Below are 13,251 nucleotides of genomic sequence, written 5' to 3' on the forward strand. Positions count from 1 at the left end.
GAGCTCTTCCCTTCACATAGCTTAAATTCTATTATATAAAATATAGTCTTAAGAAATAACTATTAAAAAACCCCCCAAAAGTTATTAACTCAAATCATTGAAATAAAGATGAAAAAGTCTAATACACCATAAAAACTCACTAGAACAATGAATCCTGCTATGAGAAGTAAGCCAGTCAATTCAGATTTTACATGTGAGCCAACATAAATTTTAAGGTAGCTTGCCATTCTCCAATGGTTCTCTAGACAGTGTCCTTTCTGAGTTATCTTTCCCTCCCAAATAATTTTTCAGTGTTTATAAAATAATATTGATACTTACATAAAAACAAACAGAAGTACCAAAACCAAACAAAGGAAATGATTTGAAAACATACTAAATGTCTAAGCAAAACTGCTTAAAACCTCACATGGACTAGGCTCATTCCTTCAAAGATGCCAGGTCATGATCATAATACGGTCACCTTAAGATCAAAGAACTACTCAAGGTCAGCAAACTTTCCTGTTGGTACTAGGGGAAAAATTCTTTGAATACCAAAATCTTACAGGTCTGAATTAAATCAACATTTTAAATACAAGTAGCATAAAGTCTGTCATGACATTCCTGCAGAGAAGATAGTGCACTGCCTGATAACACCATCCGAATTTTATTAGAACTTTATTAGATGAGTTTTCCCCTCTGCAAGTAAATTTTTTTTCAATACCAAAGGTAAGATAACCATTACACATTTTTGGGTAATAGAACAGAAATTCAACACTGAAAGAATGATTTCACAATTAAACATACATTTGGTCTTTTTCATCTTCATTAAACTTCATTTCATAATTTAATTGAACATACATTCCAAAATTGCATTTATAAATGAATGGAAATGTCTTCAAGGGGCAAAACAACTTCACTGTCATATTAATATTTTTCAAGTACTCATGTATCAAGTGTAAGGCAAGTAAACCCCACAGAATGGGGGAGGGAGATGCCTATACAACATACAAAGTAGGTTCATTAATGCTTACCTCCCCATGTACTTGCTACCTGAGAAGCAGCTGACATAGGAAGTACAGATGGGTGAAAAGTTGGCTGTTGCAAATCAAGCAGATCATTTGGTAGCTTTGATGTGCTAGGAAGATATTTTGAAAAGATGTTTTATTTATTAGATAAACTTTGCTACATTAGCCACTCCCCTCATCCACCCCAGTAAATAAAAACATTAAAAAGAAAAGTGAAAAAAAAGTCCCAATAATATAAATCTCCAAAGGAAAAACAGGTGCAACAAGAAAACAGTTGCATACCCCTCATGTAACAGCATATTTCTAAAGAGGCCTGGAAAATTATTCAAGTACCATATCTTAAGTTTACATAGGATTCAAATAATAATAGCCCTTCTGGAAAGAATCAATGACTTCCCCAGGAAAAAACTAATTTCTTTATTGAAAAGAACCTAGAACCATAACAACATAATTTTAAAATATGAAACGTCATGGCAATTAATTTTTTTAAAAGAAATTTGTTTTCTTACTCTTAATCTTCAAAAATACTTCAATTACATTTGCAATACCAATACCCCTACAAAGTAAAATACCTGTTAATCTTACCTTTATTGCTTCAAATATCAAACAACATATCAACAATACATGGAAAAACTTATACATGCATATATGATATAAATTTATAACAAAGCCACCCCATTACATAACTCTAGGGGAGTACTACTTACGTAATATATTTCGTGTTACGTGATTAAGGAACAACACAAAAAAAGATCCCAGTTTCCATGAATTGAGGCATTATGTATATCTCAGCATAGATTACTTTTAACTTACACTTATTCAAAAACAAAAGTTTTGAAGACATATCTTTCAGATGTAAAACATAGTTTTATAAGTAGATAAATCAAAATACAAATGCATTTAGTGCTTTGGGGAAAAATACAGAATATGCAATAAGCATTCTGTAATAGGCTGTAGGTTTGTCCTCAATTACTATTAAAAAGGTGAAAATGTTGAGGGTATTAAGTGAAATAAAAAGATTAATTCTTTATCTAATAATTTGTTTCATCCTCAAACCGTCAACATTCTTTTCCATTTACCCCCATCCCCCCACCCTACTAAGACAGACTTCTTTTTAAGGTCCCTAAGTGAAAAACTTGACACTTAATGGTTCAGTGTTATTGGGGACTAAGGAAGGTATTATACAAAAATCAAAACAAACAAAAAGATAAAGCTGAAAGAGAACCACATAGCTAAATTCAACATCTACTAAGACTTCAGGGAGCAGGTAGCAGCTGAGTTAGTAAAAGTTACACTGAGCTGTGACGGGAGTTGGTAGGTGGAAGGGAAGACCGTTTAAGGATGAGTTAATAAAATAAACAGCAACAACAAAATCAAAGAAACACAAGCAAACAAAACACCCCATCACTCTCTATGTAGCATTGACCATGCACTAAGCACTGTGTTAAACCCTATACTAGTGATCCTGTGACCCTGGCAGAAATGAAAATTCTTGGGCCTTACCCTGCAGGTGGGGCTCAGAAACCTGTGGTTTAATAAACCCTCCAGATGATTCTAATGTTAGGTAAAGACTGAGAACCACTGACCTATTATCTTTCTTGGAAACTGAGGTTTAAAAAAAAAAAAAAAAGATTAAGAAATAAACCAGGATTCAAACCAGAATCTGAATTTCAAATTTCTCTAAACCACTCTGAGGTAAAAAATAGGAGGAATTTAGAAAAATCCAGTTATTCTAATTTGCCTGGAAATATAATATTCCTATTGTTAACCAGCTTGAAGTTGGGCTGGTAGGCTTCAATACCACAGAAATCTGGCAACTAAACTCTTATTGTGATCCAGATTACTGAGTTTGAGTTTAACACCAGAGACTAGAAATGAAAAACATTTAACATCCAGTGAAAGGATATCCTGAAATACATATCATACATACATATCCAAGAGTTATATACAGGGTCTTGAACCATTAGACACTTCACAAATGTGTTTAACTATAGTTAATTTTACAATGAAACGTTTACCCAGAGATAACCCACCACCTTTCCAACTGGTATACCACCACCTTTCCAACTGGTACAAGTCTATCATTTAGCCATAATCCCATTTCTTAAATATTTGAAATATAAAGTTTTTCACTTTATATTTAGCTATAATACCACTACCACCATTTATCACTACCTCCTTTGTGTGAATTTATGATTACAAAATTATGTATCAAACTAAACCTGAAAAACTCTGCAAAATTTCTGTTAGAAGTCTTTAAGCCTAAGTATTCAAAGGTAATCATTAACCACTCCACCTACCTGTTAGAAGAACTAGGGGTAGAAAATATGTCAATGGCTGGTGCAGTCACTATACCCCCTGCTGAGGTGGACACAGGAGAGGCTGCAGTTGTTAAAGAGGTATGAGGTTTCTTTGCAAGTTCTTTTAGGCGCTGTTCCTGTTGAGAAAGGGAACTACCATAAGGAATCCAGAAACCAGATTTGTTTGTATGGCCTCTGAAAAAAAAAAACATTTTCTAATTTTGTTTTGATAGCAGAAAGGTATTCTCTGTTTTGCCAGTCATTCAATGTCAGGATGAAAAATTAGACTACTGAATGTCACCCCATTTGTACAAATATTTATTAAATAAGTCCCAGTTACTTTATGAACTCCTATACTTGTTCTTCCAAATAAAGAGAATGTACACACCTACCTTTAAAGCTTTTAAACGAGCCTGTTCTTCCTCTAATGCTGCCTGCTTTTCCCTTTCATCCACTTTGGTAAGAGACAGGCCAGTGCTTGCCAGGGAAGAGACTGCATTGGAAAGTGTTGTTGCCCTTGGATAATCAGAAAAAGGTAATTTGGTTTTTTGCCAAACATTTATTTCATTGGTTATGAAATGGTCTAGCAAGCTAGCCATGGATAGGCACCATAATTATGAACTAAACTTATGGAGTCAAAACCCATACTTCAGATGAAATATTCTACCCACTGACCTAGAGGATTATTAGAAATTAGTTGATCTACACATACATTCATTTATTTTTTTAAAGTAAGTGTTAGACTTTGGAGAGGGTTCACAGTAAAGGTGAGGGACATTGCCTCTTCCAAGCCCCAAGGTACGGAACCAATGCAATTAGAGAAGAGCTCACATACTTCTAGGAAAACCCTGATGTGTAAAAAGTATTGAATTTCTCATAGAAAATGATCTGCTAATTTACAGCCTGGGTTTGGCAGTACTACTACAGAATACTAAAACGTAAGTACCAGCAATAAATAAAGTATGTCTAGGTATGTTTCCCTTATAATAACACCCAAAGATGTCATTCCCAGAGGACCCAGAGGTTCTCTCAAAGGAAGATCAGTTTCATTCCAGTCACTGGTCCATCTGGCACCCCCTTTCTGTCTGCTACCCTTTTGCCAAGCTAGAATTTTCTTTTCAAACATATTATATATGCACAATACATCATCCCTTACTGGTGGACTCACAGCAAACCACCTCATTTCTCTTATATTAAAACCTTATCCAGATCATAAACCCCAACATTTAATTCCCAAATGTTATTAATTCTAGGCAAAATGAACATGTGTGGTAAAGAATTCTAACAGGAAACTACTCCTCAGTGACTGCTATTAATTTTCCTTTTCTCACACACCAAACACCATTAATTTCTACTCTAAGCACACAAGTGGAAAAACTAAGTTTTATGTAAAATCAATTTTATAAATGAGCCAATATAAAGATATAACTCAGAAGACAAAGGAAGAGTAATACTGTTGTGAAGAAATACAAGAAACCCAGAAAATTTTATGTTAAAAAACATATGAGGTAAATCGGTGTACCTGAGCTACTTGGCTATATTTTTCATTACTTTCTCAAATAATCGGGCCTTATAACTTGGCTTATACTTCTAATAACCTACTAGAAAATTCAAGGAACAAATCTGCAATTAAAAAGCATTAAAATCCAGTAATGACATTTTCCTTTACAAATTACTTAAATTTTGTTGCTAAAAAAAAAAGCTCTGAAACAACAATCAAAAACAAGAGTTCTCATCATACTTCATACAAATTTCTTCTTCATACTGCTAAAAGGAAATCTTCATAAGAAAACATGAGAATTACTCAAGTTACTAACCAACACAAAAATCACGTTACAAGGTCAATAAGCGATGATGTATATTACTTTCAATTTGCTGGTCTTGGTCTTGGAAATCAGCTAAAAATCTAATAGAATGATTAAAATATGTCCACAGTCAACCCCATAAAATGGCATTAGAGAAAGATGATGAAATCTTATGTCAGACATCCTAGGTTTGAGTCCCAGAATTACTACTGCATACCTCACAGGGCTATTGTGAGGGTTAGTCAAATCTGTAAAAAAGGTGTCTTGTAATTATAATACACCATATGAACCTATTTATTTCATCTTTAAGAGAAATACTGCCACTATGAACACCATTCTAAACCACGTAGTTTTCACTGCCATCATCTTAACAGATGCTGACATTTACTGAAAATTAGGAACTACCCCCAAAACTTACATGTGTTAATCCTTAACAGCAACTCTCTGAGGTTGATACTATTATTAAACCAACTTACAAATGGTTAAATCAAGATAAAGAGAAGTTCAATAACTTGGAACTTCAGCTAGACTCATCTACTTTCTCAGAAACATCACTACTGTTCTTTGCCCCACAAAGAATAATGTACCTGCTTGCAGCTGTAGAATCTTTGATTTTCTTTCCTTCCAAGGAAGCTAAATGTTGCTCCAAAGCATCAAGAAGACTGCTGGGGGCCTAAAATTGTACAAATATTAAGACTTTCTTTCGTCAAAATAAATCAAGTATCGTCTAACACAGGAGAGCAATAAAAATAAATAGGTATATTCCTCATGATCTAATTAACAGTGTAGTTTCAGCCACCTAAGAATGACACTATTATTTTTATTACATAAGCATGACCTGGTAAGGAGTATTAACAAACATAAAGATATAAAAACTAAGACTATGTGAACATGAAACATTAAGAGAATCTTAGAATTTTCTATACTTAACTTATTTAAATTTTAAATAGAAACACAACCCTAAAAATCAGGCATACTGTTGAGCATGGTCCTGGTACTTAATAACTACTCACTGAGTAACTGAAAATGTCCAAACACTATTTCTGAATAGTTATTAACAAATGAAACTGAAGACTAACATCAAGGAAACACAAACTGAAATCACAGTGAGATATAACTTCTCACCCACTAGAATGGTTAGACAGACTAGTAATATCAAATGTTGATGAAGATATAAAACAAATGCAACTGTCATACAATGCTGGTGGGAGTACATCTACCTTGAAAAAAGCTATGGGTTTTTTAAAAAAATAAATATACAACTACCTTAACTACCCAATTCTATTCCTAGCTATTTATTCAAGAGAGAGACAAATGTTATCTCCACAAGACTTGTTCAAGAATGTTTTAAGCAGCTTTATTTATGATAGATTAAAAAACTGCAAATAATCCAAAAATTTCCAAATTTTCCAATTTAGAAAACAGATAAACAAAATTGTGGTAAATTGACATGATGGAATACTATTCAGCAATTAAAAAGAATTAATCAATGGTATATTCAACAATATGGACAGATCTCAAAACATTATGATGAGCAAAAGAAGCCAGATATTAAAATAGTTGCATGATTCCATTTATATTAAATTCAAAATCTGATACAAATTATTCTATTAAAATTCAAAATAGTTATTTGTGGGGAGCGGATTAGGGAGTGACTGGAGGGGGACAGGAGGATTGGGGTGATGGAACTGATTTATATCTTGAATGGGGTGTTGATTACACAAGTGTTAATGGTTATCAATCTTCATTCAAATAGATATTTACCTCAATTTTTTTTAAAGACTAGCTTTAAACCTTCAGTCTATATGTCAAATCTCAACTTAATATGAACAGTTAATTACTTTCAAAAGGAAATCTTTTCTGTGAGTTGAAAAGGAATTTTTCACTATTTTTAAGTGAAGCAAATACATCAGTGGCATTCACTTACATCAAATATTCTTTAGGATTTCAGATAGAGTTTCTCAGTTACAGGGATCCAAAAGCAGTTGCAAGAGACAATACTAGCCAACTTCTCTGCCAATTATGACCTGAACAATTTCCTTCATCCTTTATTTTCTCTCTACATATCAAGACCTTAGCACAAGAAAGATATGGTAGAAAATATTGACTTCTTTGTTGATCTGAGAACACATGTGCACTCCCTCAACCCCAATAAATCAGCAGGCCAACTACTGTCCCAAGAGCTACTGTTAACAATAGCGGTTAACATTTAAAAAGCTCCTGTAACACCACAGGCACTGTGCAAGCTACCTTATATGTAGTCACTGACTCTATGAGAAAGACACTACTACATATCCATTTTACAAATAAACAACCTGAAACTGAAAATTAAGCAACTTGTCCCAGATGACATATCTGATACATAGCGGAATCTAACATAGTGTGCAAGGTTTGTCCAATCTGAAAGCCTAGACACTAACTACTATGCTACAGAATCCTAAATTAAAACTGTGGTCATTTAAACTGTACTTTATTTTTTTCTGAAGGGTTTAAGCTGTGCTTACAAATATTAAACTACTACCTAGTTATGATAATTAATAAACTATTTCCCAAATCCCTTCTAAATGTATCTTGGCTGTTCTTTAAAAGTCAAACCCACATTACAAAGAGTGAAGGAAATGTGATGCTTCACATCCTAAAAAGAGCAATTTATAACAAACAAAAAAAGAATAAATAATATCAAATTTCCTCTCTTGGGTTTAACTACCATCTTCCCTTAAGTATAAAAAGATTTGTTTTAATTCACTTGAAAATTTTCTGAATCATTCAGAGATCATCAATGAAGAGGGAGGGACGGAGGAGGGTGACAGGCTGGCCAACGCTACCCAATCACAATACCATGAATATTAAAGTACAGACACATGATCACAGTCTGGCCTGAAGCTGATGCTTTTTAAACAAAGACAGGTGAAGCTGACATGACAAATGGGGTAATGGCTTATCTGAAACTGCCAAATTAGCTTATACTACTATTGTTCAAACAATGACTCTTCTCACATTTAGCCTGCAGTAATGTGCTTAATCTTAATGACATCAATTATCTCATGTGGGCATATGCAGAAATTTTTTATTTACATACAATCCATAACTAAATCTAGTGCATACTCTTAGCCTGGTGATCAAAGGGATGAACCAGAACAAGTGAGTACACAGAAAAAAAGTAAGAACCTTGATACATAAGGATAGTTTATGCCAGGTACTTTCATTCTTAATACTCAGTACACAAACACCAGAAAAGGCCAGAACTTCAGGTTTAAAGTTTCCTTCCCAGAAATTTTTAGAAGATAATGATGATAAAAATAATACTATAATAGCTAACATTGAGTACTTAATGCTCTAAATGTTTTTTAGGTGTTAACTCATTTAATCCTCCCAACTACCTAATGAGATGGGTATTGTAATATCTGCATTTTAGAGGTGAAACTGAAGCATAGAGAGTAACTTCTCCAAATCACAGGGCCAGCTAGTGGAACAGCCAGGACTCAAACTTAGACAAAGCCTGCTCTCTTAACCCAACATCATGTTCTGAGGTTTATCCCATTTAATATATTTACCTGAGCCAAAGAGCCAAAGTGGAAGGTTTAAAACAGGAAAAATAAATCCTGTATAAGATAATTTTATACGGTAATAATGTTAGAACAATTGTCAGCAATATATCAAAATGTTAAAATCTGTCAAGAAAAATTACACTGATCTCCTTGACAGCAGGGGCTGCATGTTATTCATCTTTGTACCCTTCATACCTAGCAGAATATAGCAGGCAGTGATTGGTATTATAACAATACTTACCTGTGAAAGGTCTGGTATATCACCTCTGTCAATTCCAACTTGCTGTAAGAAGAAGCAGCATTGTATTTAATAGATAAAATTACAATAGGGTGTTTTATAAGTAAAATTTAGAAAATGACATTTATGACTAGTACTATGAGCAATATTTTGGAAAGAATTCTTTAAAATTAGAAGAATATTTAATCCCCACAGATATTCAGTTACTTCCAAGGACTCAGATGTTGTCTGATGGCTCTAAAAGTTCTAACATGAGGGGAACAAGAGTTGGAAATTCAACAAGGCTATTAAGTTACTATCTCCACATCTTCTAAGCACCTATATAAACTACCTTGTCACAATCTGAAAAATCCATCACTTCTATGACAAAAACATTACACCAAGAATGAGAAAGGCTGACCATGAACAAGTCCCCTGGGGCATAAGAAGAAGTTAAGGAACAAACCTAATGACAATGACTCTCTCTCCATATAGTATACTTTCCCTGGCAATCACCACAGATAACAATTTTTAAAACCTATGTTCACTCAAGCAGGTCAGGTTTTATACAAATACCAAGTGATATTTAACCAGCATATAACTGTCCCCACAAAGCAATCCCCATACACTTTCATGATGTTCAGGTAGTAGGTAATTTCTAGCAAAAAAGATAAGAACCATTCCTATTTATTCCAACACCCAAATTTAAAAATTCTTTTCCCTCCCATGACTATATGACTATATTTCATTTTCGAATCATTCTCTCTTCCTTTTCTCAACTTCTCAAGGTCCAGTCCCAGAATGATAGCAATAGAAAATGTGACAAAATAATTCATACTAAGATCTTAAGAGCTAATCACTAATTGATATATTTGTCCTCTTCAAACACATTTGAAAAGGTTACTTGCGTCTTTTTTCATTTTTAAGTATCATTTTGACTTCATTTATTTTTATTTATTTTGGTTGCGCTGTGTCTTCATTGCTGCGCGTGGGTTTTCTCTAATTGCAGGCAGCAAGGGCTACCCTTTGTTGCGGTGCGCGGGCTTCTCATTGCAGTGGCTTCTCTTGTTGCAGAGAGTGGGCTCTAGGGACGCAGGCTCAGTAGTTGTGGCTCACAGGCTCTAGAGCACAGGCTCAGTAGTTGTGGCGCACGGGCTTAGTTGCTCTGCAGCACGTGGGATCTTCCCGGACCAGGGATCAAACCCATGTCCCTTGCATTGGCAGGCATACTCTTAACCACTGCACCACCAGGGAAGTCCCAGTTATTTGTGTCTTTACTTCAAGAACTAAGGTCTCATAATGAAATTGCTAGCCCAAAGACCGCCTCATGAAAGAACAAAAGAAGCCAAAGGGAAAAGCCAACAAACTAAAACTTTATTTAAGGAATTTGCTAGAATCATAGCATAAACACTACCTTTTTCTGGTTTTAGTATGTGACTGATCCTAAAGAAATGGGGGGAAAAAACCATTGATTTCTCCTTGAGAGATACTTTAAATCCAAAATAAATTTCAGTACACTTCATAAAATAGCTGATTAACACCACAAAGCTATTTTCTTCAAAGGTCTCATCATCCTTTTCTATCCTATTCCATCTGCTACAGAATAAAACATCACTATGGTAATGGAGCTAGAATCACCAACTTGCTAGTTTCAGATTAACTACTTTGATATTATTAATCAGTTATATAGTCTATTCATCTTCTAGAATTATCCTAGCAAGACACCTCTGGCGGTAATGCACAGAGGGCAGAGAAAGGGAAAACAAACAAAAACACTTCAAGTGCTGCCTCTGTGCAAGCAAGATAATGCCCACAAGCATTACCACAACTACGTTCTGTGACAGTCTCATAAAATTATTTTTTAAACAGATTTGTAAAATTAGATTATCCTATAACCTACGTTCATGGTTTTCATAATCAATGACAAACAATAAATGCACTATATTCACTTCCGAAGGGAACATTTTGAACCATGTGGCTCCAGCTGCAGCTCTGGCTGGAGAAGAGACTTGCACTAACATAGAATATTCTCTACCATATTGAATAGAATAAATCTTCTACAATACATGGCCAATTCCAAACATAAAAGTCACTGCCACCTACTTGATTTTATAGAGAAATAAACAATTTAAAAATAGATTACCTTTCAGTATTCAATACTGAATTAAATATACAGGATATTTTTTATTCAATATTATATCATATTCATACCATAGCACAGAATTCAATATTGCATAGTGATATAATTGAATATATACCTTACTATACTTGACACTTCTTTCACTTGGATATAGACTGATTTCTTTGAAATGCACACTTAAAGACAAAAAAAGCAACTTAAGAGATACAATCACTTAAAGACAGTTTACCTCTGCAACTTTGAGAAACTCTGAGATTCTTGTCATCCTAGTCAGGAACTTCTTATAGATGTCAAGACCTTCTTTGCACTGGTTCTTTTTCATATCGAAATATTTTTCTGCCAAAAGTAGATGTAAATATACTTTTATTTACTTCAAAATATAACACTCAAAAAGGAAAAAGATTTAAAACAGCTCTAAAGAGACTTTATTGATGTCTCAGAGAACACATTCACCCTACAGAAAAAAGTGTTAAATAAGCTTAGATATTTAAAGCAAATTAAAATAGAGATGCCGTTATATTAAAAATTAAGAAATTATGACTTTACTCATATTACTAGTATGTTCTACAATATTTCTTCCCTCACAATTCCCTAAATATATACCTGCATGTTAATACAGATCACATTTGACTCCATTTAAAACAGTGCTAACATCTATTTCCAAATATTCTTACTAATGATAAAGAAAGATGGGGGCTTCCCTGGTGGCGCAGTGGTTAAGAATCCGCCTGCCAATGCAGGAGACATGGGTTCGATCCCTGGTCCGGGTAAATCCCACATGCCACGGAGCAACTAAGCCCGTGAGCCACAAGTACTGAAGCCCACGCTCTAGAGCCCACGAGCCACAACTACTGAGCCCATGTGCCACAACTACTGAAGCCCACGCTCCTAGTGTCCATGCTCCTCAACAAGAGAAGCCACTGCAACGAGAAGCCTGCACACCACAACAAAGAGTAGACCCCGCTCACTGCAACTAGAGAAAGTCCGCACGCAGCAACAAACACCCAATGCAGCCAAAAATAAATAAATTAAAAAAAAAAAAAAAAGAAAGATGGCAACTTTTCCACGTCCAAATGTCACTGGAAAGCTCATTTAACTTAATATATAAACAGCAGTAAAGAGCTTAATTTATACCAATCACAGGGTGGGAGACTATGCCTTCCAAAACTTTGTAGAAAAGAAAACTTTCCATTTTTCACTTGTTAAAAAAAAAACAACCCTATTTCCCTATCTCCATAGATTAAAGCATCCCTGAATGAGTCTGTGTTAAGCCAGCCTATGAAAAACAAATTTAAATAAATTCTAAAAAAACAAAAAGTACTGAAAAGGGAGAACAATTACATCGGAATATTTGACATCTGACACTTGATACTTTGGCACACTTGGCAGACTGTTAATTGTCTACTACAACCAAATCCCATTAAAAAAATTAGCATCTCTAGGCGAAATTAACTGCATTCCATATATACTGAATACACAGTAAAGCACCACATTCCTGAAATGCCTCAAAAGTCAAAAGCATCCTTAAAAATGCATGTTTAATTATTTTAAAATAATTAGCAATCTGAAAATTAAGTTTAGAAAAAATACCAATTTTACAGTTGAAGTTCATTTTGGAGTAAATTGTGAGGAGATGATTTTCCTGAGACAGAAAATTCCAACTTAATTTTTATGAAATTTTTGTATTTCTAAAAATAATAAAACTGATAGAAAAAAAGATGTATCTAAAAAATACAAAATTCATCTAGCTGAACATTCCAGTTGTATAAGTATTTAATCATTAGCATGTGTAGTCAGATATAAAATTCTTTTCTCCGAATTGTTACAATTAATGACTATATCTCAGTAGATTTTTTAGGCAGCTTTAAGTAACAACTTAGACAATATTATTTACTATATGACACAAGATAAGAAATAAAATATTAAACTATAGAAATACTTACCCAACAGGTTAATAATTCCTTCATTGTACGCTGCAAACAGTCTAATGGCATCTTTGAACAGGAGCATGAAGGCAGCATTTATTACCCCATTTGTAAGTTCATTGCTATTAACCTGGAAAAACAAAAAGAAAGATTAGCTAATGTTTTGTTTTAAAATGACAATTACTTCCTTCAAATTAAAATACAATGAATTCAAACATTTAGGTGTATGAGAGGAAGACATTTATCTCTAGCAATCAGAGTTATAGCCATATAGGGCAAAAATCTTGATCAAGGAGTTCAGATTTATTTAAA

The 13,251-nt window shown here is 34.0% G+C and overlaps 1 protein-coding gene across 3 annotated transcripts in view; it reads right to left on the reverse strand.

Moving 5' to 3' along the window:
* PICALM (phosphatidylinositol binding clathrin assembly protein) overlaps positions 1-13,251 on the reverse strand; it is a 107,430-nt gene that overhangs the window by 34,385 nt on the left and 59,794 nt on the right. For all 3 annotated transcript variants that reach the window (XM_007448832.1, XM_007448834.1, XM_007448833.1), the window contains exons 6-12: positions 12,958-13,069; positions 11,244-11,350; positions 8,899-8,940; positions 5,697-5,782; positions 3,697-3,820; positions 3,305-3,441; positions 1,011-1,114 (exon numbers count right to left, since the gene is read on the reverse strand). In XM_007448832.1, coding sequence (XP_007448894.1) covers positions 1,011-1,114; positions 3,305-3,441; positions 3,697-3,820; positions 5,697-5,782; positions 8,899-8,940; positions 11,244-11,350; positions 12,958-13,069 — 712 coding nt within the window. The remainder of the gene's footprint in view (positions 1-1,010; positions 1,115-3,304; positions 3,442-3,696; positions 3,821-5,696; positions 5,783-8,898; positions 8,941-11,243; positions 11,351-12,957; positions 13,070-13,251) is intronic.

This window comes from Lipotes vexillifer, unplaced genomic scaffold, assembly GCF_000442215.2.
Source record: "Lipotes vexillifer unplaced genomic scaffold, Lipotes_vexillifer_v1.1 scaffold771, whole genome shotgun sequence".
NCBI lineage: Eukaryota > Metazoa > Chordata > Mammalia > Artiodactyla > Lipotidae > Lipotes > Lipotes vexillifer.